The sequence below is a fragment of the Rhinoderma darwinii genome, chromosome 10, assembly GCF_050947455.1.
Source record: "Rhinoderma darwinii isolate aRhiDar2 chromosome 10, aRhiDar2.hap1, whole genome shotgun sequence".
NCBI lineage: Eukaryota > Metazoa > Chordata > Amphibia > Anura > Rhinodermatidae > Rhinoderma > Rhinoderma darwinii.
Genome location: NC_134696.1, coordinates 27,342,959 through 27,369,540, shown reverse-complemented (window position 1 = coordinate 27,369,540; position 26,582 = coordinate 27,342,959). Strand labels below are relative to the sequence as shown.

The 26,582-nt window shown below is 41.2% G+C and overlaps 1 protein-coding gene across 3 annotated transcripts in view; it reads right to left on the bottom strand.

The window, feature by feature from the left end:
- The window catches only part of DVL1 (dishevelled segment polarity protein 1), a 135,424-nt gene that overhangs the window by 88,215 nt on the left and 20,627 nt on the right, over nucleotides 1–26,582 (bottom strand). For all 3 annotated transcript variants that reach the window (XM_075839623.1, XM_075839621.1, XM_075839622.1), the window contains exons 2-3: nucleotides 4,108–4,177; nucleotides 2,742–2,863 (exon numbers count right to left, since the gene is read on the bottom strand). In XM_075839623.1, coding sequence (XP_075695738.1) covers nucleotides 2,742–2,863; nucleotides 4,108–4,177 — 192 coding nt within the window. The remainder of the gene's footprint in view (nucleotides 1–2,741; nucleotides 2,864–4,107; nucleotides 4,178–26,582) is intronic.

Sequence of the window (26,582 nt, the reverse complement as noted above, 5' to 3'; positions counted from 1 at the left end):
CCATCTGGTCCCGGGGCCTTGTGCACATTTATTTTATTTTATTTAGCTTGGACCATATCTACAGTCATCCAACTGATATATTAACAGCACTGGCACCGGCTACATCAGCCGCTTTTTCTTCTGTTGTATATACAGAGCTGAAGAACCCATTTAGTAACTCTGCCTTCTCTTGATCCCCTGTGACCGACTCCCCATTACCACTATTTAGGGGTCCTACATGTTCAGACTTTGGTTTCTTCACATTTACATACTTGAAGAATTTTTGGGTATTTGTTTTACTATCCTTGGCCACCTGCCTTTCATTTTGTATTTTTACTAATTTGATCACATTTTTACAGATTTTATTACGCTCTTTATAATTGACAAAGGCTACAGATGTACCCTCATATTTGTATTTTTCAAATTCCCTTTTTTTGTCATGTATTGCCCTTTTTACAGAAGGTGTAAACCATGTAGGGTTTAATTTTAGTCGTTTATAATTGTTACCTATAGGAATAAATTTTGCACTATAATTACCCATGTTTTGCCACCTTCCTCCTTTATAGGAAAAGATCAAGAATAAAAATATCCATCTGGCCAAAATTGTTTTCACATTGCTTTTACATAACAATGAACAAAAATTCACAAAAAGTCACATATGCTGGAACATGGAAAATTTTTTATTTTTTATTATATGAAGCTGACTCATCAGTTCTTGGATACGGCCAGTAAATCACACATTACTAGAGGAGGAAAATAGGGTGGAGCACAAAAACCATTCCAATTAACAAAATGAATAGAAAAAAGTAGAATGAAAACAGTCAAATAAATTTTATAACCAATGCCCATGAGAGTCTTAAAGGGGATTCTCTGCACATGCTAAGGGACGGAGCTATAGACTAGGCCTTTGCTGCCCTATGGGTTAACAATGAGATCCAACTACTCATCTTACTAATAGTCAAAGACTTACTTAAAGGAGAAGTGCCAATAAATCTATGCACTTCAGACAGTGGTAAATTGGACTCACCGGAAGAAATTATTGCGAGGGCCCACCTTTCATCTATACAAAGTAAGTGTATGTGGCCTTTAACTCTACTGTTATCATTGCACACATAAGGCCCTTTCACACGGTCCAATGATCGGGCAAACGAGCATTCATATGAACGCTCGTTCCCGATCATTGCCCTGTGTAAACGGGGCAATGATAAGCCGATGAACGAGTAAACAATCGTTCATTGGCTGATCGTATAATTTATGCAGAACAATATATATTCGTTGTCGACAGCACATTTCCCTGTGTAGACAGGGAGATGTGCCGCGGACATGGTGGAAATCTATGAGGATGAACGATCGTAGTAACAACCCCTATACATTATTGATCATAGCTCCTTGTGAAAGCTGTCCCTTGATTGGCGCTTATTTTACGGCCAATATTGGCCGATGTAAAAGGACCTAAACTATATAATCAGTAAGGACTAATAGGTAAATTAGGAAGCTTCAGGCGGGGTTGTCAATTGCTGGACAATATTTACCTCTCTATTCAAATTACGCCTGAAAACTCATGGCGCTTGTGCCGAACGTTTCTATAGGCTCCAATTCCAGTGTGTCCTTTTGGCACACATTGGGCCGGTATGCGTTTTTTTGCTTTTGGAATAGAGTAGTAGACTACACTATTCTATGCCGAGATATTCAGTAGAAAAGCGTATACTATATACGTTTCTCGACTAAGGGGTCCTATGGGCGGCGTTTGGTGGAATATGTCACAGCTTGCTGTCGAAGGTGATGTGAACAGAGCCTTCTTATGGCTGAGCTCCATTATCAGGTCAGAGCCTGGCCTAGCTGAAGATCTGCTCCTCTGGTAGGACATTGACACTGGATCTATATTACAGCACATATAGTGTAGGTTCAGACGTGGCAGAGATTCCCCCGCCGGGATTTTTCCATGAATCCAGCAAATCAGCAGGAGAATTATCCTGTGGATTTTGCGTGTATTAAAAATTTGCACAAAAACATTACAATATCTTATTTGTTTCACAAATGATCAGAGGTTGAAGTTGGAGGGTGGCATTGAGAGGATATTCTCTGTCTATGTCCCCATGACAACACTTCCAGTTCTAGTGCTCAGAACATAAGGACAGTGGGCATCATAGCAAACAATCAATCTGTCTTTGTGTTATTTGTGTGTAGAATCCAAGCTCAATTCTGTTTGGCTGCTATGAGGCCTAGTTTCCCTATGATAACACTGAACTGCCAGAGTTAAGGAACAGGAAGTGATGTCAATAGACCACCATAGTTTTTCCTCGAAGGAGGCCTGTAACCTAAACAGGACAGGGACAGTATATTTAAAAATGTTCCATATAAAATGTAAGTATGTAAATGGCCATAGCAACCAATAAGAGCTCAGCTTTTTGTTCTCTGGTAAAATGAAAGCTGCGTTATGATTAGTTGCTATGGGCAACATGGGCAGTTTTTTTCCAAGACCGTTTTAAATGCATAATTTAGTGCAAGGGAAACATGGAGCAGTTGCACAGAGCAACCAATCAGGTTGCTGCCTTTATGTTCCAAAGGTCTACTGAAAAATGAGAACTGAAATCTTATTGGCTGCCTCAGCTCCTTGCAAAACAATGGCAAGAAATAATGGCATCTTATGTGAGAAATCGTGCCACAATGAGAAGCACAAAGTCTGTAAAAACATTGTGGCTCCTACAACACATTGTCTGTTCCGCTGCAGCCTAGTCTCCTTAACGTATGATATCTCTTACTGAAATGATGGGGGGCGCGAGTCTCCAATTCCACCTGTTCTCTCAATCGGAGGAGGAAGGTCTGTTCGGCTTTCTGTACTTTGAGAGCCTCCATCTGAGTGTGAGCTTTCCGCCAAAACCAGCTATGGAAATAGTGGAAACATAAACAACAAAAAATACAAGTGATGAATAAACTAATACTTTATATGCACATATGCCAGGGACAGCTGTTCTGCAGCACGGCCGATATGCACTGAATAGAGCCATCTGTTTCCGGCTCCGTACACTGCATACTGTGCAATATAATCCGGTGCCTGCAGGTATCCGGAGCAGCTGATCGGTGCAGGGTCCGGGTGTTGTACCCGCACCGATCATATACTGATGACCTATCCTGTGAATAGGTCATCAGTTGTCCGTTCGTGGACAACCCATGTAACATTAAAGGGGTTTTCCAGTCCAAAAAAATTGATGGCCTATCCTCAGGATAGGCCATCAATATGTATGTGATCGGCCAGGGTCCAACTCACGGTACCCCCGCCGATCAGCGTTTTTGAAGGGGACGCAGAGCTCGGCTGGGAGTCGTACCCTGACCGATCACATATTGATGGCCTATTCTGAGGATAGGCCATCAATATTTTGGGACTGGAAAACACCTTTAATATTGAAAGACAGGGTGATGTATATCAGTGCTCTGGGTTTGCATTGTTCTTTAGGCCTCCTTCACACACAGATTTTTTCTGGCAAATTAAACTGCACCAAAACACGCTTCTAAATACGGCAAGGTTATTAAAATGTAACATGCGCTTTTTTATGGCATTTGTTAAATCCTATAGAAAAGCCTTTGGGAAAAGCACCTGAAAAAACTGCATACCAAGAGAATGCTGCATTTGGATATAAATGTGACGGACCACAAAATTGCCTTAAAAACGCCAAATCTACGTATTTTATATTTGACTATAGTCTTTAATGTAACATCCGGCTAGAAAATGCACAAAACTGAACTTTTTTGTTTGCTGTGAAACTGTTATAGTGGCTACATGCAACATCCACTAGGAGGAGCTCACTGCATACATATACAACTCTCATCAAGTATAATACTAGCTGCATACAGTCATATGCAATTAGCTCCCCCTAGTGGTGACTGAATGCAGCCAGAATTATATAATTTATCAAGTGAGCAAAACAGAGCATATTAACTTAAATCAAGGCGCAGTATATTTGGCATAGCTCTCAGTGGGTAATGAAGCCCATTCTGAGTTTTGCTATGGAGCCATATGATTTCTGTGTAATGGAGTATAGGGAGTTACCAACAGTGACATATATATATTCCAAACATTATTCATTAAGTCGGGATAATATCCTATTATTATTGTAAGAGGAAACTCACCCAGGACACCACTCTGCCATTAAAACACGGGAGCTTAGCGTTGTCATCTGAAATCTCTTCTTTGACCACCCTGAAAGATTGAATGTGACAGAAGAGTCAGAGGCCGAACGTTTCATCATCCTAACAGCCAGCTGCCTGTCATTTCTATATGACCTCTAGAAATATATTGTCTTTTCATAGCCCTGTTCATACGCTCTTCCTCTGTAATCCATGCCAATTATCGCAGTAATTCAGCTGTCATCTCCACTACTTTGAGAGACCATTGACTATAGTGCACGGATATGTACTCTATAATTGCTTGCTTACTGTGACTCTGAATGTAAAGACTTGTTTGTTGTTCCTAGATATAGTATTATGTCATTAAAATTATAAAATGCAGCCATAATGTTTAATATAATTTCAGAACAAACCTATGCATGCAGCAGAACAGGAGCAGGCAATTAAGGTGTTCGTCTTAAAGGGGGATCAGATAACAAAGCACATGTAGTACTAACACCCGCTAGTATGCACTGCGCCAAAATTCACAGCCCCAGTGCTCACAGTGAGGATTGTGGCAGCTGGGGGACATGTTTGACAATGTATGTGCCCCTAGTCTACACAGGCAGGTTTATGGAAGGTTTATGTCCACAGTTCTCAATACCCCCCATGTATGAGTCCCATGTACTGTATCTTGTCTAGAGAGCTTACCTGAGCATTATGTACGTAAACAATTCCCAACCAAAATCCCTTTTCCGAAAGTTTAGCCCTATGGCGCCGATACAACGGTTTTGCATGATATAATGTCCAATCATTTTAATGGGATCTGTGTAATGCTTCATTTGTCCTGCGGTGGTGCTGCAGGGGAATTGAATATGTGTTTCCAGCTTCCCACACAAATTACAGCTGATTGCTGGGGGTCTCAGCAGCGGAATACTCTGTGATCTTCTTATCATTAGGGCTTTCTTTTAGCAAAAATGTCCTTTAATGATGCCAAGAGCATTTTGTAATTGCATTACTATACGTAATTCTTTAGTTGTGTGTACAGACATTATATTTTGCGACCAGTACTGTATATGAATCAGCATGCTGCAATGCGACTATATTTGCAATATATTTGTTAGGTCATGTTCACACGGCAGATTTTCAAACACATCTTGGTGCAGAAACCACACGTATTCCATTTCCCCCTTCCCCATTGTTTAAAACTGCGTCAGATAGCCACACACAGATTAGCTGCCTGGAATGGGACTAATCTGCGCGCGGATCTGCAGCAATTCAAACTCAAAACCGCGGCAGAAATATGAGGGTCAGACTTGGATTTCTGCCGCAGAATCTCCTACAAATCAGCCACGGATTTTTCTGATGAAAAAAAACTGTTTGTACATGGCCTAATATAACGTATTTGACTGAGTTCAGACATGGTGGATTTGTCATGGATTTTCTATGTGTATTCTGCACCAAGAATCTGCAACATATCTACAGTACAATGTTAGTAAGGGGGATTTTTAAAAAACTCCATTCACACATAGCGGATTTTACTGCTGCGGATCTCATGGCATGCTGCGGATTTTCAAATATATAGTAGTATAAAATGGTCAGGACGCGTTATTAAAGAAGCACTCGAGCAAAAAAAAATTTTTTTCCTATATAGTAAAGAATAATTTGGAGGCTCTTGCCTTGGCTATACCTGTTTTAGTTGATGTGCTATTTATGGGATGTCTGTCATTTTGGTTCCTTCTTTTACTCTGATGTGGTACCACTAATTCAGCCTACCTTACCCCTAATGCCCCTGGCTTTTCAGAAGTAGAGAGGGGGTGGAGTTTCATCACACTGAAGTGCAGCAAGTGATAGATCAGTGACATAGAACTTCAGTGTATCCTATGTGATGCAGCTTCAGTCTGTCTCCTCTGCCTTCTGCTTGTGATAGGTTTCTCCCTCTCAGCTCATACAAGCAGGAGTCAGGGCAGAGCAGTGAGGAGAAGCATCTCATAAGAATACACTGGGGACTCTGCACACAGTACTCACAGATAGTATAGACAAGCAGTGTGAGTCAGCTAACTCTGCAGCTAATCATTGTGGGGACTTATTTATTATATCACTGCACTCCTGCTCCTATAGATAAGGCAGAAATTATCTCTTTAGCAGCACTATATAAAAGTGGAAAATACAAGGAGGGCAGAGCTTGGTGGATGGGGGAGGGGTCTGAGAGCTGCCGGGAGGGTTTAGATAGATGATGTAATCCTGCATGGTCTATATTGATGGTCACCCTAAGATCACATCACATAGCTACCCATAAAGAAAAGGTTCAAAATATATGGATGTAACTGAGCTGGCAAGACAAAAATGACACTGCAAGAATATTGCTGGTGAGTTAGAATTATATTTGCAAAACAAATTTTTTGCCAGAGTGCTTCGTTAACAGCTGATAATCTCTCTCTGGAGTCACTGCCTGCCTTACTCCATATATGTGACTGCACCAAGCAGCTTTCAACCACCAATCTTATGTGCTGGGAAAATAATCCATGTAAGGCTTCGTTCACATCTGCATTGGGACTCCGTTCATGGGTTCCATCTGAGCTTTCTGTCAGGGGAACCGATTAATGGAATCCAAACTGAAAAAAATGGAAACCTAAGGTTTCCGTTTACATCACCATTGATTTCAATGGTGATGGATCCAGTGCAAATGGTTTCTGTTTATCACCATTGTTTAAGGTTTCCGACGTTTTGATGGAATTAATACCGTAGTCGACTGCGCTATTCACTCCATCAAAACTACAGAACCCTTAAACAACGATGACAAATGGAAACCATAGGCACCGAATCTGTCACCATTCAAATCAATGGTGATGCAAACGGAAACCTATGGTTTTTTGTTTGTTTCAGTTTGGATTCCATTCATGGGTTGCACTGATGGAAAGCTCCGACTGAACCCATGACCGGAATCCCGAAGCAGAAGTGAAAGAAGCCTAATACGGACGTTACAATGCACAATATAGTGGCTGTCTTGGAGAGTAACAAAACGGGTCGGTAGTGACATATAAACCTAAACACAAATATAGAGTACAGGGGAAGACTTTGAGTGATCTCGGCCACAGTCACTATAGGTCATGGGTCCCCTACCAACCAATATAGCCGTGAAACGCTTTGGGTAAAAAATTGCATTTGAGGAGCGCTTACTATCTTTTTTTATTTTGCTCTAAGTGACCATTCGCTGTGGGCCCCTCACCATGGGCGTCGGGTTTTACGCAAATCCACCCCTGATAAAGTGTATGCAGAAGATAAACTATAAAAGGGAATCTACAGTGGTTGCATTAGCTACTTCTGGAGATCCTACAGCGTTTATTGTACCGGGTAGGGGATCAGGCTGTCCACAATGTTGCAGTAGGTAACCATGAACCAAAATAATCCGACTTTCAGGGTAAATTGTGGAGAGTGCAATTATAGGATAAATTAATAATGGCATGAAATGGAGAGATTAGATAAATGCAGAGCAATGAAATGGAAATATGTATCTACAGCATAAGAAATGACTACCCAGGCTTATCTAATTATACTCCAGCAGAGATGTCATATTCGTATAATGAGCCCTTCGGGAAATCCACTGCAGATCTCTTAATACTTTGCAGAGGTCACAGGTCAACACCAGGGGATGACCATGAATGTAAGACGTCTTTTAAACTATAAATTTCTTTTCTTTTCAAGCTTTATACAAGTATTGGGATGTGGACTGCATACATTACCACTCATCATGGGATCATCTTTACTACAAAAAACTTAGGAAGAAATGGAAGGGAGGCCCCTGCTCCTATGTAGCCTTTATAGGATGCAATAAAGTGGTCAAGCAGCAGCTCAGTCAACGCCTACACTTTAAAAATCAATGGGCAGAATCCACTGCACATAAAAAGGCCTGTTAAGGGATTAAGCGCACAATAAAGTGTATTAAACAGTGGCGCAGGGGGAATGTCAAGTGAGAAGGTTTAACCAGCCAAGCATGGAGAAAATGCACCAGAGTGCCAGAGCTATCCCGGATGCTTGGTCTTCATCTGGGGAGATTACGAGAAAAAGATTTTGCTTGGAGATTATATTATGTATGTAAACTTTATTTAGTGAGAACAGAAACGCTTAGAAATAATAAATAAATAAATAGTTAAAGGGGTTATACATCTTTTACATACCACACTACTTAAAGAAGCACTTTTTTTATTTTGTTTTATTCCACCCATCTGACACACTCATCCTCTTTACAGTACTGGTGTACTTTTCTCTTTTTGTCATTTGTGTGTTTTCCAGTCCCCATACTTCCTCATTTTTGCATCATGTGATGACCTCTGACTACCCGCCGGCTACATGGGTCACAGTGTTAACTGGAGGTCTTCTCTTGCATCCCTGACGCTCCTCCTCACACATACTTATTTGCTTAAAGGGCATTTTCTTTTAAAGGGGTATTCCCATCCGATATTCACAACCATATGCCATAAATGTCTGATGAGTTGGTTGCCCCACCTATTTAGAGAACAGAAGTCTCTTGACCCTGTTTTGCCAAGGAAGGTGGCCGGCAATGGCCGCATCCAGTCGTAGACTGAATATAGAGATAGACAAGTGTCCCCACTCCATTCAGTCTGTGGCTGGATATGGTCATCTGGCCTGTTTAAACAGGGGTCAGGAAACCCCATTCTCCCAAAAGGATATGCCATAAATGTCTGAGATGGGAATAGTCCTTTAAACGAAGAGAAATATTCAAGTTTATATATAATGTGTAATCATGATTCCTGGATTGATAAAAGCAGATGATGCTTTAAAGGGGTTTTCCCATCTTGGACATTTATGGGATATACACAGGATATGGGATTCGCAAATATCTCTAGAACGGGCGTCTCCTAAACCACGTTCTACCTTGCTTGCCGGACAGTTGCATCCCGGACACTTTCTGATTAGGTGGTCGGAAGTTACGAAAATAGCTGAGCTCGCTGAGCTACGCTGTTTCCGTAACTCCCTTAGAAGTGAATTGGATTTATAGAAACAGCATATCACAGTGACCTCAGCTGTTTCCGTAACTCAAAAGCTGCCACCTATCCAGGAAGTGGCCGGGAGGCAGCGGAAGCCGAGCAAGGTAGAACGGGTTTAGGGGGCCTGGTTCTAGAGGTAGGACCTGCATCTATCGGACATTTATGGCATACCCTGTGGATATGGCCTAAATGTTTAAGATGGGAAAACCCCTTTAAATAACATGAGTCCTCTCAGTGCTTCCGGTAGGCCAACATTACTCAGTGAGAAAAGGCTCCTTTCACGTTAAGTAAAACTGCAAATACTAGGTCCTTTCCAGTATTATATCTTATAGATGCCCGGTAAATGGGTCTGTCTAAATAACATAAGCCCTTTAAATACAGCTCATGACTAAATTATATACTTTTGTGCATTTGAGAACCATGATCTCAAATAGGAGTTTAAATCTCTCCTCAGATATTATGGAACTCTCAACAATGATGTGATACAATACAAACCAAAAATATAGCATTGTTTAAACATGCAACCACTTTATAAGCATGGCTAATACAATGGAAGGGTACAGGCCTAATGCTCTGGTGCTAGTAGCACAAATGCACTGCAACCAAGATAGGTCACAGATTTTAAAGGGTTGGTCTTAAACCCCTTTCCATATGCCATATTAGGGCATATGGACATCATAGAGGGCGTCTCGAATGGGAGCCAGAGCTGGGCGCCATGTAATACAGGATGCAGCTTCTGAACAGTTGATCACAGGATCACTTCATTAGAAAAAGGTTTGTATTTGCAATTTATCTTTACCTTCTCAGTAATGTACATATAGGAATGGGGTAATGGCAGCAGTAATTTGTCTGATAACATTTTCACCCAGTAATCTGTTGCCCTGACAAAGTTGAATTTCTAAACTGCACTAAAACTGTTAGAAGACTGCCCCCTATGAACAATAATCTGGAGAATCTTGATACCTGACTTGAGTTGCTCTGTAATTCATCTCAGCTAGGGTTAATGCACAGCAGACAAGAACAGGCTAAATGTCTCTTTAAATAATATCCTGCTGCACAGTTTCCAAATACAGTGATCCATTATAATAAGGGTAAAATATACAGACAATAGTAATCAGTGTAAATACTTGATTCCTAAAATTACACCAGCATAAATTGTGTCGCTACCAACAGGAAGTCAATTACAGAGTAGAGTGCGTAATCTCCACTACAGCGCTTTCTTAATGAGTAGTCTGATATTGTGATGTCTGGGAAAAAAATGCACATCCTGATGAAAACTAAACCTGACGTCCCAAAAAATATAATTAGCCAAATTGTAACCGGGGCGTTTTGTTTCAGGACTTTAGTCATTAAAATGTCAAATCTGATTCAATGCATGAAAACCAAACGGCAAAATATCAGCTAAATGAAATGTTTGTTATTCCACGTCAAATATTTCAGGACCATGACGCACGACCATATTTAATCATTGACGCTAAAAGTGCATGATCTGCGTTGTGTGATGCAGTGTCAAAAGCAGTTCCTTCATTATCCCACTTGCATCGAAATCCTAATATTCTAATATACTTTTATGATGCCAGAAATATTTTAGGTAGTCCTCATTTATGCAATATTCTTATATACAGGAGGATCACACATGGTTCACCATGGACGAATCTACAAATTAAATAGAATCGATAGGCCGACCGTTAAAATCACTTTACTAAGCTAAACATATATTTTTTTGTTGTATTTTTTTAATTTTCTATGTGACTGTCTATATAAAAAAAAACAACACATTAATATTGCAGTTTTCACACTGGCCAATTATCCCTCACAATAGGTTAACACTTCCTGTCACGTGATAGAGGCAGCTCAGCTCCTCCTCCCTCCTCCCCCTCCCTACACAGTGACCTATGCACATGACCTCAAAGGGGTTTTCAGAGACTGTAATATTGATGGCCCATCCTTAGGATAGGCCAATAATATTTGATTGGTGGGGTTCAACTCCCGTGAAACATGGGACAATCAAGTGATGGAAGTATCCAGGGGACTCATTTAGATGATCAGTGGGGGTGCTGGGAAAAGCCCTTTGATACCCTGGTGAAGAATGTAATTTTTTTTATAACATATAAAGCGGTTAGGTGGGCACTATAATAGATATATACACAATATTACACAGCAATACATCTTGTATAAGAAAATGCACTCAAAATAAAAAGACGCCATATTGTTCTCATGAAACTACTGGTTCAATGTAAAGTATTCCCATCTGAACGGTATCTAAAATTGAGTTCACAGTCATTTATGGGTCATTTTCAAGGGCGTTGGTAAATATGTATTGAATAGAATCATAAACTGTAGTAAAGTTAGTTGCGGTGTTAAACATCAAACAACAACTAATCCCAGAAATTACAATGAAGTGCACTTCTTCAAATGTAAACTATGACTCTCACTCATTACTTCAAAAATTAAGAGACAGAATAACCATGTAAATGGCGGTGTGCCTGGTATAGCGGGACGTTTGACACATCCATGGCCTCCCTTTTCTAGAACTTTTCAGGCTCCACCATAAGGCCGGCTTGACATTGCTGTCATATGTCCACATTTCAGAGTTTATATTATACTTGCAACACCTGGACCACCATAATTCTACCATACTAAACTTAGATCACCTAGAACCCTATGTTGATCTTAGTTTGGTACAATAGAATTGCAGGGGTCTGGAGTCATGTTTGGCGCTTCTGAAACTGGCCAAATACTGATTCTACACCCTACAACCGTCAGTAAGTGTTAAATTCCCCTGCAGCGCCTCCACAGGGGAAATGAAGCATTACACAGTTCTCATTGAAATAATTGGGCTGTCCATGTAATGCCAGGTCCTCCTGAGCGGGAGACACACTTTGTAGCCAGTCTCTGGTCTTACTAATAGATGAAGGTTCTGAAGGAGGAAATTAGGAGAGCCCCTTTAAATTAATCAGAGGGATTAGTCACTCAGATGTTGATATTTACAAGTATCTGTGTGGACTATCCAATAGTCCAACCTCACATGGTCCCGTATGAATGTTCTTTGTCTTTCATTGCTCCCTCCCAGCAACACACCCTGAACTTAATAAACACTTCTTAGAGCTATTGCCTTGCTGCTCTTTTTTTCTATTGACCCCAGTGACTTGCAGAAGAATGGAAAAGTTTACAATTAAGCGATGAAATAGTTTTTCTAATCTCCTCTAATCTTTCTTACGATTTGCGGACTGTTTAGAAGGCAAGCACAGAAATCTCCATTCTTCAAGGAATGACTCAGTGTTTTATAGAAGATGAAGGAAACATTGTTTCCACAAACCACAGTATTTCTGTAGTTGACACAGGGCGAGAGGTTATCGGTCTCGCAGGAGCAGCCAGGTAACTTGTGAGTGTCACGAGCAGTGATTTCTCCACACTTGTTGGTGACTACAAAGGAGAGATACAAGTGTAAATACATACAATGATGATTCTCATAGCAACCAATCAGATTGCACTTGTCATCTTCCTATGAAAGCAGTGACCTGATTGGTTGTATGAACAAATCCACCACTTTTATTTTTATAAATCTCCCAACAAGGCTGACAACCAATATGGCTCTTAAAGAAGTTATTATCCAGTTTTATTAGGCTGGGTTCACACCAGCGTTCGGTTTTCAATTGTTCTACTCCGTCAGAGGAGCAGAACATCGGAAATACCAGAATCGCCGGTTCTGTTGCACTGATGGCCGACGGAACCCATTGACTTTAATGGGTTCTGTCGGGGTGTCCGTGGTTTTACCGGAAACCATAGCGCAGCATCCTGCACTATTGTTTCCGGTATTTTCGGCCGGATCTGAGACAGAGTCTCCAACGCAGATGTGAACGAGGCCTTAAAGAGTCTGGAAAAATTACGTATGCAGGTATATATTTGAACTGGAGATGTATCACTACACATCTAGGAAATCTGCCATTCAGGAGTCTAGAAAAGAATAATGGCAGCTCCTAGAAGGGTATGTTCACAAGCTAAACAAAAAATGGCTGTAAAATACGGAACTGTTTTCAAGGGAAAACCGCCTCTGATTTTCAGCCGTTTTTTGAACATCGAGTGTTTTTTGCTGCTGTTTTTGGAGCTGTTTTTCTATTGACCCAATGAAAATTGGCTTAAAAAAACTGCTCAAGAAGTGACACGCACTTCTTTTTACGGGGCATTTTTTTAATGCGCCGTTTTTTCAAACAGCCGCGTAAGAAACTGCCCCTGTCAGAGCATATCGCCGTTTTTCCCATTTAAATAAATGGGCAGATGTTTGGAGGAGTTCAGCTTCCGTATTTTCAGCAGGTTTTCGGGGTATCTACGGCCTGAAAAACTGCTGAAAATAAGTCGTGTGAACATACCCTTAGAGCTGTAACTAGAATAAAACGAATAGAAGACGCAAGCATTTATATTTACTGGTGATTTTTTTTTCTTCTTAGTGGCGAATTAGACGACAGGATAAATATTCAGCCGGACAAGTTTTAGGCCGACGGCTATGTAATAGATATGGCCGCTTTACGCTAGTGTGTGAGCGCTCCTGTGGGGACGATGTACTATCTAGCAATACAGTATACAAGTCCGCGAGGTGTCACGGGATGTGCCGTCTAGTCTGTAGCGGCTGTACTACAATCCCTGATGTATAGTCCCTGAAAGACGGATATTTATTATGCAAAAAAATCTATTTTTTAAGAGGGGGAGGGACAAAAATTAATTCATTAATAAGTAAATATTTTTGGGGAAACAACATGAAATTGCCATTTTACAGAATATGTTGGCGCTATATAAAGATTATTATAATGAATGAAGGTAAGACGATGAATGCTGTTAGTGAAAGCATATTACTATACAGAAACTTTCCATGTTAGCTTATAATTAACCAGCGTTATCTCAGGATACACTAAAAAAAGAAAGTTACCAAGACTTCCTGTTCCTCGGTCAGGTGGCATTCCTGTTTTCCATCTGCCTGCGCATTGCCTGACACTAGTCCCCCAGGGACTTCCTTCCCTACATCTGTATCTGCTTGCTCTGAGCCCATCCCATACGCTCCTGCCATCTCCAGCAGATGTTGTACTCCTCTGGGCTTCTACATTGTCCTTCATTATAAAGATTCCTATGAACAGTCCAAATTTCCACCGTTTTTGGAGGAATGACAGGATGAGCGTGGCTGAATCTGTCCGGACATGATTTACTATAAATGACGGTCATCTCTGACTTATATTGGTAGTTGCCTCAAAAAAAACAAAACAATAATAGTTCTTAAATAATTCACATGCAATTAAAAATGTGGTAGTGTCTCTTTAAAACAACTATTACAGCTCCCTCAGTAGCTCTGACCCATCTTTTCGGACTCTTGGAGAGCATGTCCGACTTACTATACCGAGATCCATACCTTGCTACTGTATTACTACAAAACTTCCTTTAAAGAGGCTCTGTCACCAGATTATAAGTGCCCGATCTCCTACATAATCTGATCGGCGCTGTAATGTAGATCACAGCAGGGGTTTTTATTTTGAAAAACGATCATTTTTTAGCAAGTTATGAGCATTTTTAGATTTATGCTAATGACTTTCTTAATAGACAACTGGGCGTGTCTTTACTTTTTACCAACTGGGCGTTGTGAAGAGGAGTGTATGACGCTGACCAATCAGTGACCAATCAGCCTCATACACTTCTCATTGTTCCAGCCCATTGTTACAGTGTGATTGTGCAGTGAAAGAAGCTGGCCTGGAACAATGAGAAGTGTATGATGCTGATTAGCATAAATCTAAAATTGCTCATAGCTTGCTCAAAAATGATCGTTTTTCAAAATAAAAACCACTGCTGTTCTCTACATTACAGTGCCGATCCGATTATGTAGGAGATAGGGCACTTATAATCTGGTGACAGAGCCTCTTTAAGGCAGATTTGACATTAAAGGGGTTCTCCAGAGATACAAATTTTTGGTATTAATACTCTGTCAAAATTAAATAAACTTCCTAATATGCATTGTGTAAAAAATCGGAACGCATTTATTCCTATTCCCCCTACCATGATCTGGGGGGGTCCGACACCCGGACCCCGCACCGGTAAGTCTCTCCAGCTGCCTCCGGTGAACGGACGTCCATGCCGGAAGCAAATAGCTCCGGTCATGGAATAGCGGCCGAGCTGCTGTACTGCAGCTCTGCTCCTATTCAAGTGAATATAAGCAGAGCTGCAGTTCTGCGGCACGGCCGCTATGCTATGTACGGAGCCAACTGCTTCCAGCTCCGTACATTGCATAATGTGCCAGAACATCCGGTGCCCCGGTGGAAAGGTCATCAGTTGTCCGGTAGTGGACAACCCCTTTAAGGACTCTAAGACAGTTAAATGGATTTTCCCATCTTGCGGATTTATGGCATATCCACACCTGTGGGACTTGCTTGGGACAAGCCCCGTTCTACCTTGCTTGGCTCCCACTAAGATACACTGTTTCTGTAACTCCCATCAAAGTTTTGATCAGTGGGGTGAGTGACGTGCCGCTTCGTTTCTGATCGGCTTTCCTAGGGGCTCAATAGAAATTCTATGAGTCCGTACACCAATCACTTGGCTTTTCAAAGAAGCCGATCAGAAACAAAACGGCACAGCGATCACCCGAGCCCTTCTGTTGCTTCGTTTTAGCGATCGGTGGGGGTCCCAGTGCTACCCTTACCAATCAAAACTTGTGACATATCAAACGTTTTTTTTAAAGTTTAGTTGCCCTTTAATAAAAATGTTTTAACAATAACAGAGAATCCAGAGAACAATTTTTTTCTTTACTAAAAAGGGTTTTACAACTAAATTTAGAGCTCTGTGCCAATTTGGCCTATACCTGTGTAATGTCAAATAGATGGCTAAGTGACAACCCCATTTTATAGGCGATAGTTGTTAGGCAGAGTATTCCTAGCAACCAGTCACAAATGACTTATCTGTTCAGTTCATGTATAGGTGCTGTGCTGACCTCAGAGGAGGGGGATGAGGGTGTTGCCACCAGTTAGGCCACTTCTTTCCGCCTCTTGTCCTGCTTTATTAATCAGATTTTTCTAAATATATAAGTAAATGGACACAGTATAGACGTCCTTAACTAAAATTTCCTCTTTAATAATTTAAAAATAAAAGCCCTACACGGCTACATAGTACCGTTAAACATCCCCCGCCGTTCCATAACATGTATCTTTCATCTCCGCAGAAAACATACATAGTAAGGTTACATTTAGACGAACGTACCCAACCAGGGACGTGAAAAACTGCACTAGAGTCTATGGAGGGATACGTGAAGCGCAAAAAAATAGGACATGTCCTATTTTTTCACGGACCCTTCACACGGTTCGTTGAAACAACGGTCGTGTGATCGCCCCCATTGAAGTACATGAGTCTGTGTGACGGCCGTTGTTTTAACGGCCATTACACGGACTACATGTATGCTCGTGAGCCCTTAGTGGGATTGACCTACGGCTTGTGATACCTAAAATTTCCTTTCATGTCTGCCAAAAACCACCGCCGCATCTTGAGGAACTGCACCCTGACAATCGTTTACTTTATGAGTTTATCTGTTATGAGTCTATCTCTTATCTGTAAGAACGTATGTAGTGTGCTGGCAGGGAACAGCCGCTCCGGATATGTCATGGAAATGCTGCCTTCTGGTGCCAGCCATTCAGGGTTCGGTTATATTTATTGACTTATTGTATAACATTGTTCTAGATCAGTGTGGACCTTCACACCAACCTATCTTTTTGGGTTATAAAACAGTGCAATCTGTATAATAGACTTTACTTCTTGCTCAATACAGCACAAGGGGACACTTTTTGGTGGGGAGAGGATGATGCTGCAAAATAGGCGACCACATAGACATCGGCAGGTCTGGCCTCCAGGAAGACACCAGATGGCTGCTAAAATTACACTTCTATATTTCCTCTCATAGAGAGTATGTAGTATTTTCCTGTAGACACCTGTAGTCAGTACCTTTGGGTAATTCTTACCTGATACTTATTTTCCCTGTATTGGCTACTAGATCGACCTTTCGTTCTACTCCATTATGTCAGAGCTGTGGTCTATATATGACTTCAATGTAGCTATAGTGTCTACAGGGAAGCAGTCAGGCTGCCACTCTGTTCCTCCCTTATACTTTACATTACAGCTCTGCTTAATCAGATTGGCTTCTGTGTATAAGCACAAGCCCATCCAAAACTGACCAGATCAGGGTCAAGTCAGGGTTGGAGTTATCTATTAATTGAATTAAGATGATATCTAGTCTCTTTGTTAAATATCCATTGAAGTGTCCCTCTTACGAGACAATATTTATGACCATGATTTAAAATATTGGGGGTAATAACTTTTAGGGGGCTTGAAGAGTGACAACTATAGCTGAACACATAGCCTTGTAGATATCTTTTTCTGACAAATTGTAATAAAAGGGAACTGGGTTCTCCTGCCTGGGGCGGACATGACACCTATTTGACCCAAAAACAAGTTCGGCTATGTACAAGGCTGCGTCCTTGCTTCCGTTCATAACGCCATTTATTTTAAGCCTTGAGGACATTGCAATTTCTTAGATTTTTCTTCCGAGAGCTACTACGTTTTACATTTTCCGATCCGTTTATTGCTGAAGGAGTTAATTTTTTAAATGCCACGATTTTATGGTACATATAACATATTGATATACTCGCCATCGTTTTTGGGTTTTCTTTTTATGACATCCACCATTCAGTATAAAGGACATGATTTTATTCTGCGGGTCAGTACAATTATGGCAATCCCGATTTTATTTGTTTTTTAATGCCTTATTACTTCTGCACAAGAAAAATAATAAAAAAAATAAAATAATAATAATTAGGTTTTGTGTGGCCATAACACCAGCTCTGTAAATGTAAGGCGAATGTAGCCAAGTGGTTAAAGTACGTGTCTGTTCTTACAAAAAAAAAAGCATAACATTGCATGCACTTCTCACAGCATAAAGCGCCCTCTGCAGTCCTCCCCTTGTCCCTCTCTGGGTGTCCTCTTCTCACTCCCACAGCACTGTGATCACCTAATTAACATATTAATACACTTAATTAACATTTGAGTACACACAGTTTAGCAGGAACCCTTTCCCCGGTGCTGCATATAATCAGAGGCCTACTGTGCCTATAGGTAAATCCGGCCCTACATATATAGGACCACTAGCCTCTATATTTTTTTTAATATACTTGGTGCATAGAAAGGTGCTGATGCTGAAAATCAGGGTCCCTATAAGACTTATGTAGAGAGGAGGAAAGTTCACCACTTTTTTTAAAAGTATAACTAAACCTTTGAAATTTCATAGTAACATGTCACGAAGCAGCAGAAGCGCTTGGGTGAGCACTGTTGGCTTTTCTTGGCTTTCCACGGAGCGGTGTAGGGGCTCAATAGAAAGTCTATGAGTTTGTACACCGCTCGCTCACCTTTCTGAGGAAAGCCGATCAGAAACGAAGCGGGACAGTGCTCACCCGAGCGTTCCTGCTACTCTATTAAAGCGGTGGGGGCATCAGTACTCAGAACCCCACCGATCAAAACTTCTGCTATGTCAGTATGAGATTTCAAACATTTTTAAAAGTTTAGTTACCCTTTAAGCAAAGTTTTATGTTTTATTTTATATCTGATGCTACTAATTAAAATCTTATACACAGAACATGCAAAACAATAAAACGGTTGAGGTTGGCAATATAACACAGACAAGAGTTACCCAACAGTTTTTACGAGTCTGACAGCTAATAAAACATAACCATTAAGTTATTCACCATCTGTGCATGTTTTTCACTTGGCATTGTGTGGCAGGGAAGACTGCCAGGCCTACTCACTAACGAACCTTGAGCACCGTTCTTGACTTTGATAGATATAAACCTTGTTCAGATTATGGTTGGGCATGAAGTCTTCACCTGCACTTTGTACATTCTCAGATAATTTCAATTGAAACATTTTACAGTTTGCTTTTATTCCGACTATAGCCAAACCATTGACGAAATCTAGTGATAAAAAGGTGCACTCTTTACCTGAATGACATGAAATCCTTCAATGCGCATGAGTTGGCAGTGATATTGTTGGTTTCTAGTTAACCGCAACAAAGAAAATGGCTTGTTTCTTCAGGGTATGTAGAAAATGGATACCCTTCAAGCCACTTGAATATGAAATTTAATTTCATTCGAGAAAATCTGATTAATATGGCAAAAGGAGATAGAAAAAGTGTAGTACAGGTGGCGCCAAGCCTTTATGATACTTCTCTGCTCTAGTGCCAATGTTACCTAAAGACCTGAGCTCATGATCTGGGTAAAGTGAGAGACTGGTTGCTAAGAATATGCTGTCCGACAATCCCTAGCAATCAGTCTGTGTCCAATGACTTAGACGTTCAGCTCAAAGCTGAATTTGCATTGAAGCAGGAAAGAAACCAGGTTATTAGTTGACAGCCCATGTCATTACTCCTCTCAGCCCGCTTTTGAATTTTTTTCTAAAATTTAATTTGGCCAGAAAACCTCTTCAAAGGGAATGTATCATCAAAAAAAGACATATTATTTATATAAGGTTTTTTTTTATAAACTTTTATTTTGTTGCTTATTTCTTTATTGGTATCCATATAAAAAAAAAAAATCTTTAACTATTTCAGTTTTTATACAGGGTACTAAAGCAGTCACAATAGGCTGACGCTTCCTGTTTTCTGCACCTCACTTGTCAGCTTTGCTATGTAAACTGGGACAGCATAAGTAGAGTCATCTCATTATCATTAGAGGTTGGGGGATTTAATTGTACTGTCGGAGGCCTAGATCAGGCAGGATAGAGAAACGTTTTACTATACACAGAGATAAGGCTCTGTATGCATCAATCCTGTCACTCTCTGGTCTCTAAGTGAGTAGGGCTGTACTCCATCACTTCCTAGAGTTATGTCTGTGTCACCTGACTCCTATTCATTGCAGTTGCTATAAATTAAAAACACACACTGCTTTACTGTCTATATAGACAATACACAAATGAAATGTGTATCTCTAACATGGCCTCGCCCAGAGAAGTACTCACAAATAAAAAAACAACATTTAAAAAACAGAAAAAAATATATTATTTCTCTTCTACAGACTCACATCTAATTAAAGGGGTGTTCCCATCTTATAAAGTGATAGCATAACACTAGGTAATGCCAACACTTTATGATCAGTAGGGGTCTGACCTCTGGGACCCCCATCGATCTGTAGTATAAAGGGGCTGCAGTACTGATTAAATTCTGCGTCCCCTTTACTGTTTTCCCCTGCAGAGCGGCGCCCCGGCCACCGCTTGTGCAGGGAACTGCAGCACGGCTACCTTCGAATGAATGGGGATGGCTGCAGTCCCTGCTCAGCCGGGTGGCTGGGAGTGCCTTTATGCAGGCAAAACTTAAAAGAGTATGCAGTGCTGCGCTCCCTTCATTCTTCACATCGGTGAGGGTAGAAGAGGTAGGACCCACACTGACAATAAAGTGATGGCATATCCTACCGATATAACATCACTTTATAAGATAGGAATACCTCTTTAATGAAAAATAATAAATACATGAGATATCCCCTATAAGTCTGTTATTCCTGAAATAATGGGGATGTTCCTCAAAAATCTACCACTATGGAATCTAGTTGTTTTACCAACCAGTTATTTTTCTTCATCTGGCACCAGCTGCTCCGAACTTCCCAATAGTCTAGCCCCTTTCAAAAGCAGTCCTAAACTCTGGAATCTCTTAAATTATTAGGGTCCAGCACTGACATAAAATAGCTGGGATTAGAACTTAATTCGGCAACAAATTTGATCAGGGGTGTAGCTATAGCTGTGCAGAGGTAGCAGTCACACCTGGACCCTGGTGCCTGGGCGGCCCAGAGGCCCCTCTGCCACATAAGAAGATACCAGTATTATAAATGGAACATGGTAGGTGGGGGCCCTTTAACAGATTTTGCATTGGGCCCAGTTACACCAGTGACTTTGACAAACCCATTAGTTATTTGTTCCTGATTTAAAATGAGTTAAACACATAAACAAATGTAACTTTCTGGATCGTCTGTCTTCAAACTCAGGAAATAGCCAACTCAGCTTTTTGGATGCGCGGCCTTGAGCTTCTGAAGCTGCTGGTTACCACTGGAAAGAATATAATTAAATTCTTAAATGATGGCACAAAGAGACGTACTGGAGCACAGCCCGCCCCGGCCCGGAAAGTTGTTACTGCAGCACATAAAACCATTCTTGTACAGTTATACTGCTGTCACGGTGCCGTATATATATATATGAATTACACATGTCGGACCAAATAAATTGCATATATTATTATTATCATTATCATCCTTACTATAATAATAGTTATTATTATTTAAAAAAATAAAGTATTATTATTATTGCTGCTGCTGCTGCTGTTATTATTATTATTTCAATCCTAAATACAAAAAAAATCTATATACTTTTTTAAATCTACAGAACAACAGGAAGCCAGGGGAGTTGTGATGCCTTTTTCTGTAATTTTCATGAACAGGACAATGGTTGTCACCATTAAAAATGGAAAGATGCCGCTGCTTGTCATATTGTGAGCTCTCTTCAGACATGTTGATTGTGGGGGTCATGCTTCTTTGCACATGTACGGGTATATCATATACATGGTGCTTACTGATTTTAATACTGCAATTTTGCAGTAATGAAACTCATGCTGGACACAGATCTTGGCTTTAGCAAATAAAGGAGGACATGAGTTGAGGCGGCCCTCTGTTAGCCACATGCCACAGGATATATTGGAGAATGTACCCCCCCCCCCACACTGTAAATTATAAGAATATAAGCAGTCACTGTGACCATATAAAACCACAAATATATAGCCGTGTTTAGTACATGCCATGGAACTCCTAATATTCTTTATAATTCTTAATAGGGGGTACATTATTCCTTATAGTAGGCACTAACTGCTGCAGAACCTCTTCTTTTGTGGAACAAGAGAAAGAACTTCTCAAAATCAATATGTGACAGACTTCTACAGGAAGAGATGAGCAGCGCCAATGTAACACCACTCATCTCGGTTTATTCGTTAGATTCTCACATCAGAATGGGGTATTTATATCAATATTTACATAGATGTCAAAGGAACATTTCCATCGACGTGTATTATACGTGCGTTATGTGTTGGTTTTGTGCATTATGTGTTGGTTTTGTGCATTATGTGTTGCATTTATTTCTGCACCATCATCTTCATATGTTATTTAAAGGGGTATTCCCATCGAAGTCATTTACGGCATATCCAGAGGGACAAAAGTGGGACCCACACCTATCAGGAGAACGGGGTTCTCCTGCCCTCCATCCAGCCTGGTAAGACAGAAGCTGGGCGCTGCAACCAGGGTGTGTGTGAATGCCGAGATGGCTGCTCACATGTGCATGGCTCTCCCCATTCACTTCTATGGGAGTTACAGAAATAGACAAGCACATTGCCTTCTCTGCATTTACTCGCCGCCTCACCAGGCCGGACAGGGGGCCCCGTTCTCGAGATCCTGTAGATATGTCATAAATATCTGAGATGGAAATACCCCTTTAAACTCATGCAACATCCTTCACACATAACCTTCTAGCTTCACTCGATTCTTTCTGCCGTCACGATATAACCAGGTAAAGATCCATAGTTGGCTGCTTTACAATGCCGCAGGCAAAAGCGTTGCTATATTTTAATGCGGATTAAAAAAATTCCTACCGACATCGCTAAACAAATCCATATGCACAAAGTGACAAGCGAGGCTCTTCTTGTTTGAGCTGCCTGGTAATGTAAAGAGCATAAATGGTTAAAAAATAGTGTTATGGCACTATGTCAACCAGGCACATGTTTAAGGCATATGTCCCGGAATTACGAAGTAAATTAGATATTAAATTTATGCTAATTAAGGTGAGTCATTCAGTTTGTTTGACTCGCTGTCATAAGCTTATTAAATGTATAGCTTGTCGCTCGCAGCTCGTGTAAATGACAGTCCGCTGATACGGACTTGTTAACCCGGGATCAGGGAAAACATGCAATGTTAACAGCGGAACTTGTAATTCAAGTCATCCAACCCATATTACAGTAAGCAATGGCTGTCAATGTCATCCCAGGTGTCACCGAGGTCCTATCAACGACACCACCGCAAGATAATTACCCGGAATATGCATTGTATTATTTATATTTAAAGGGACATTCCAATCTTGTAAAGCTATAGAATATCACTAGGATATGCCATCACTTTATAGGTTGGGAATAACCCTTTAAAGGGGTTTTCTGGAGAGATAAAATGAATGCCTATTCTGAGGATAGGCCATCAATATCTGATTGGTGGGGGTCCGACTTTCAGCACCTCCGACAATCAGCTGTTTTGAAGGGGCTGCGGCACTCGTGTGAACACTGCTTGACCTTAATCCCCTTTACTGCTCAATGCTGTCAAACAGTATTGAGCAGTGAGAGCAATAAAGGGGATCAGCACTCACAGACCCCCCACAACAGCTGATTGGCGGGGGTGCTGAAAGTTGGACCCCCACCGATCAGATATTGATGGCCTATCCTGAAGATAGACCATCATTTTTTTCTCCCCGGAAAACCCCTTTAATGTTTAATCAAAGGGACAGTCATCCCGATGTATTAAACTAACCAATCAAAAAAAATAATTGTGAATTCAAATTATTTTAAAATTGAATACAATTAACAAATCTATGTGTTTTTGATTGCTCCCCCTGCAGCTGCTGTGTTGCGGTGGCATTGGCTGCCATGCGATACTGCACCTAATAGAGTAGGGACCCACTTAGGCTACGTTCACACCTGCGTCTGTGTTCGTTTACGGCCAGAAAAACGGCCAAAAATAAGCCTTGTGAACATACCCTAAAAAATAAAATTTGAGTTGTCGCCATATTCTGAGAGCCATAACTTTTTTATTTTTCCATCGATTGAGCGGTATGAGGGCTTATTTTTTGTGGGGCGAGCTGTAGTTTCTACATTTTGGGGTACATGAGACTTTTGGATCACTTTTTATTCCTTTCTTTGTGGGAGATGAAGTGATCAAAATAAGGTGATTCTGGCGTTTTAATTTTTCTTTTTTTTACAGTGTTCACCATGCTAAATACTGATATCTTGTAATAGCTCAGACTTTTACGGATGCGTCGATGCCAGTTATGTTAATTTTTTTATTTTACATTGTGCTTGAGGAATACGTTTTTTTTTTTAAACTTTTCATATACTTACTGTATATATTTTTTTTATTTATTCAAAAAAAACTTTATTTTACTGTTTTTAACTTGTCCCCCAAGAACGCTTGAACCAGTTGGATCGTTTGCATGATATAATGCGATACTAATGTATTGCAGTATATCGTGATACTGACACTCTTGTATAGATCAATGTATAACAAGTGAATGTGCGGCCCCCGGCTTTTCTCTCTCCCTTGTTAGATATATAGAGTTGCTTTCTTGTTTTTTTTCCTTGGTACCAACTCCACCCATTTGGCCCCAGCACTCCACCCATTTGGCCCCAGCACTCCACCCATTTGGCCCCAGCACTCCACCCATTTGGCCCCAGCACTCCACCCATTTGGCCCAGGTGTTTTTAAATAGTAGGAGACTGTATGAGCGTTACTACATATTTGCTCTCAGATTGTCCACTAAGACTATGTGGAAAGGTGAGCTGCTTTCTGTTCACTTGGTTGTGGTGTTGTGTGGTGGTCTTATTTGCTGTGGTTCTGTACCTGTGGGAGGACGCGGCCAGGAGCCAAGGTGGCTTAGACTGGCATTATGGGTGCTTTTGGGCCCCTGGGTTGTTCCTCCTGCAGGTGTTTGTTGCGACGGCATTGGTCACAATACGATGCTGCAGCTTATAGAGTAGCTATCCACTTGAAAGAGGTCGCTGTGAAGTGGCAAGTGGGCTTATACACTTTGACAGTATGTTTACGAAGATCCTCATGTTCGCTACAATAACCTTAAGGCCCTGTTCACACGGCAGAATTTTAACGGCGAAACTTGCTGCGGACTGCGCTGCAAAATTCTGCCTCCCATTCATTTCAATGGGAGTCGGACGCTTATTTTTCCCGCAAGCTGATTTTTTTTCAGCTAGTGGGAAAAGAAGCGTCCTGCCAAATCCTCGGGCGGATTCCGCCCGAACCTCCCATTGAAGTCAATGGGAGGAGGAATCTTCCTGCTGACGGCCGCAATAATTCCACGGCGGATTTTGCAGCGGGACTCGCCCTGCAAAATCCGCTGTGTGAACTGACGCTAAGGTGTACCTGTACTTTTTCATAAAACTTTTTACATGTCATAGTGACATGTCAGAAGTCTTGATTGGTGGGTGTCTGAGCACTTAGACCCCCACCTAATGCTAAAACGAAGCTGCAGAAGCGCCCGGGTGAGTGCTGTGTTGCTTAGTTTCTGATTGGCTTTCTTTGGAAAGCCGAGTATGAAGTGTATAGACTTTCTATTTAGCCCGTACACCGCTCGCTCCCTTTCCAAGAAAAGTTGAGCAGTGGCAATCAGAAACAACGCGTCACCTGAGCGCTTCTGCCGCTTCGTTTTAGCGATCGGTGGGTTTGATTGATGGTTTTATAGAGATCAAGATCTGCCTGCATTAGCATCTTTCTATGAACCTTAGTATATTCAAAGTAATATATAAGCTAGGGGTCCCATATATGCAGGGCAGATTACCCTATAGGCACAGTGGGCCAGTGTCTATAAGTGGTACCGGTGAAAGGACATCTGCTGAAGGGAATATAACATGTTAATACACTGAACCGTGTGTATTTATTAGTAAATTATGTGCATTTATGTTAATTAGGTGATCACAGTACAGTACTGTGTGACTGCGAGGAGGACACCCAGAGAGGGACAAGGGGAAGACTGCAGAGGGCGCCACATGGTGTAAGAAGCGCACTGCAATGTTCTGCTTTATTTTGCAAGAACAGACAATCTGCGTCTACAGACTCTTGAGATGTCAATCCGGAAATGGGTGTCCCCCTGAGGCCTTATTCACACGAACGTGTCCGTTTTGCGCGCGTAAAAAACGCAGCATTTTTCCTGCGTTGCATTTCCGTGTGACATCAGTGTACGGTGCTTGTCAGCGTTTTTTTTTTTGCGCGTATCTCATCCATATGTCATGCGTTATTTACGTCAGCAAAATAAAATTAAAGAGGTGGTATTCTTTTTCTCATCATTTCTTTAGCAACTGTTGCGTGAATCACGCACAACACACGGATGTGCGTCCGTGTGCTGTCCGTGATTTTCACGCACCCATTGACTTCAATGGGTGCGTGATGCGCAAAAAACGCACAAGCATAGGACATGCAGTGAGTTTCACGCAGCGGACACGCTGCGTGAAAAACACTGAATGGCCCCATTGACTTGCATAGGTCCGTGTGACGTGCATTATTTTCACGCGCGTAACACGGACGTGAAATACGCTCGTGTGAATAAGGCCTAACTCACCGTAACCTGAAGCTCTTAGACTCTAGTGCAAAATCCATAACGTGGTACCCCACATGCCACATCTTATGT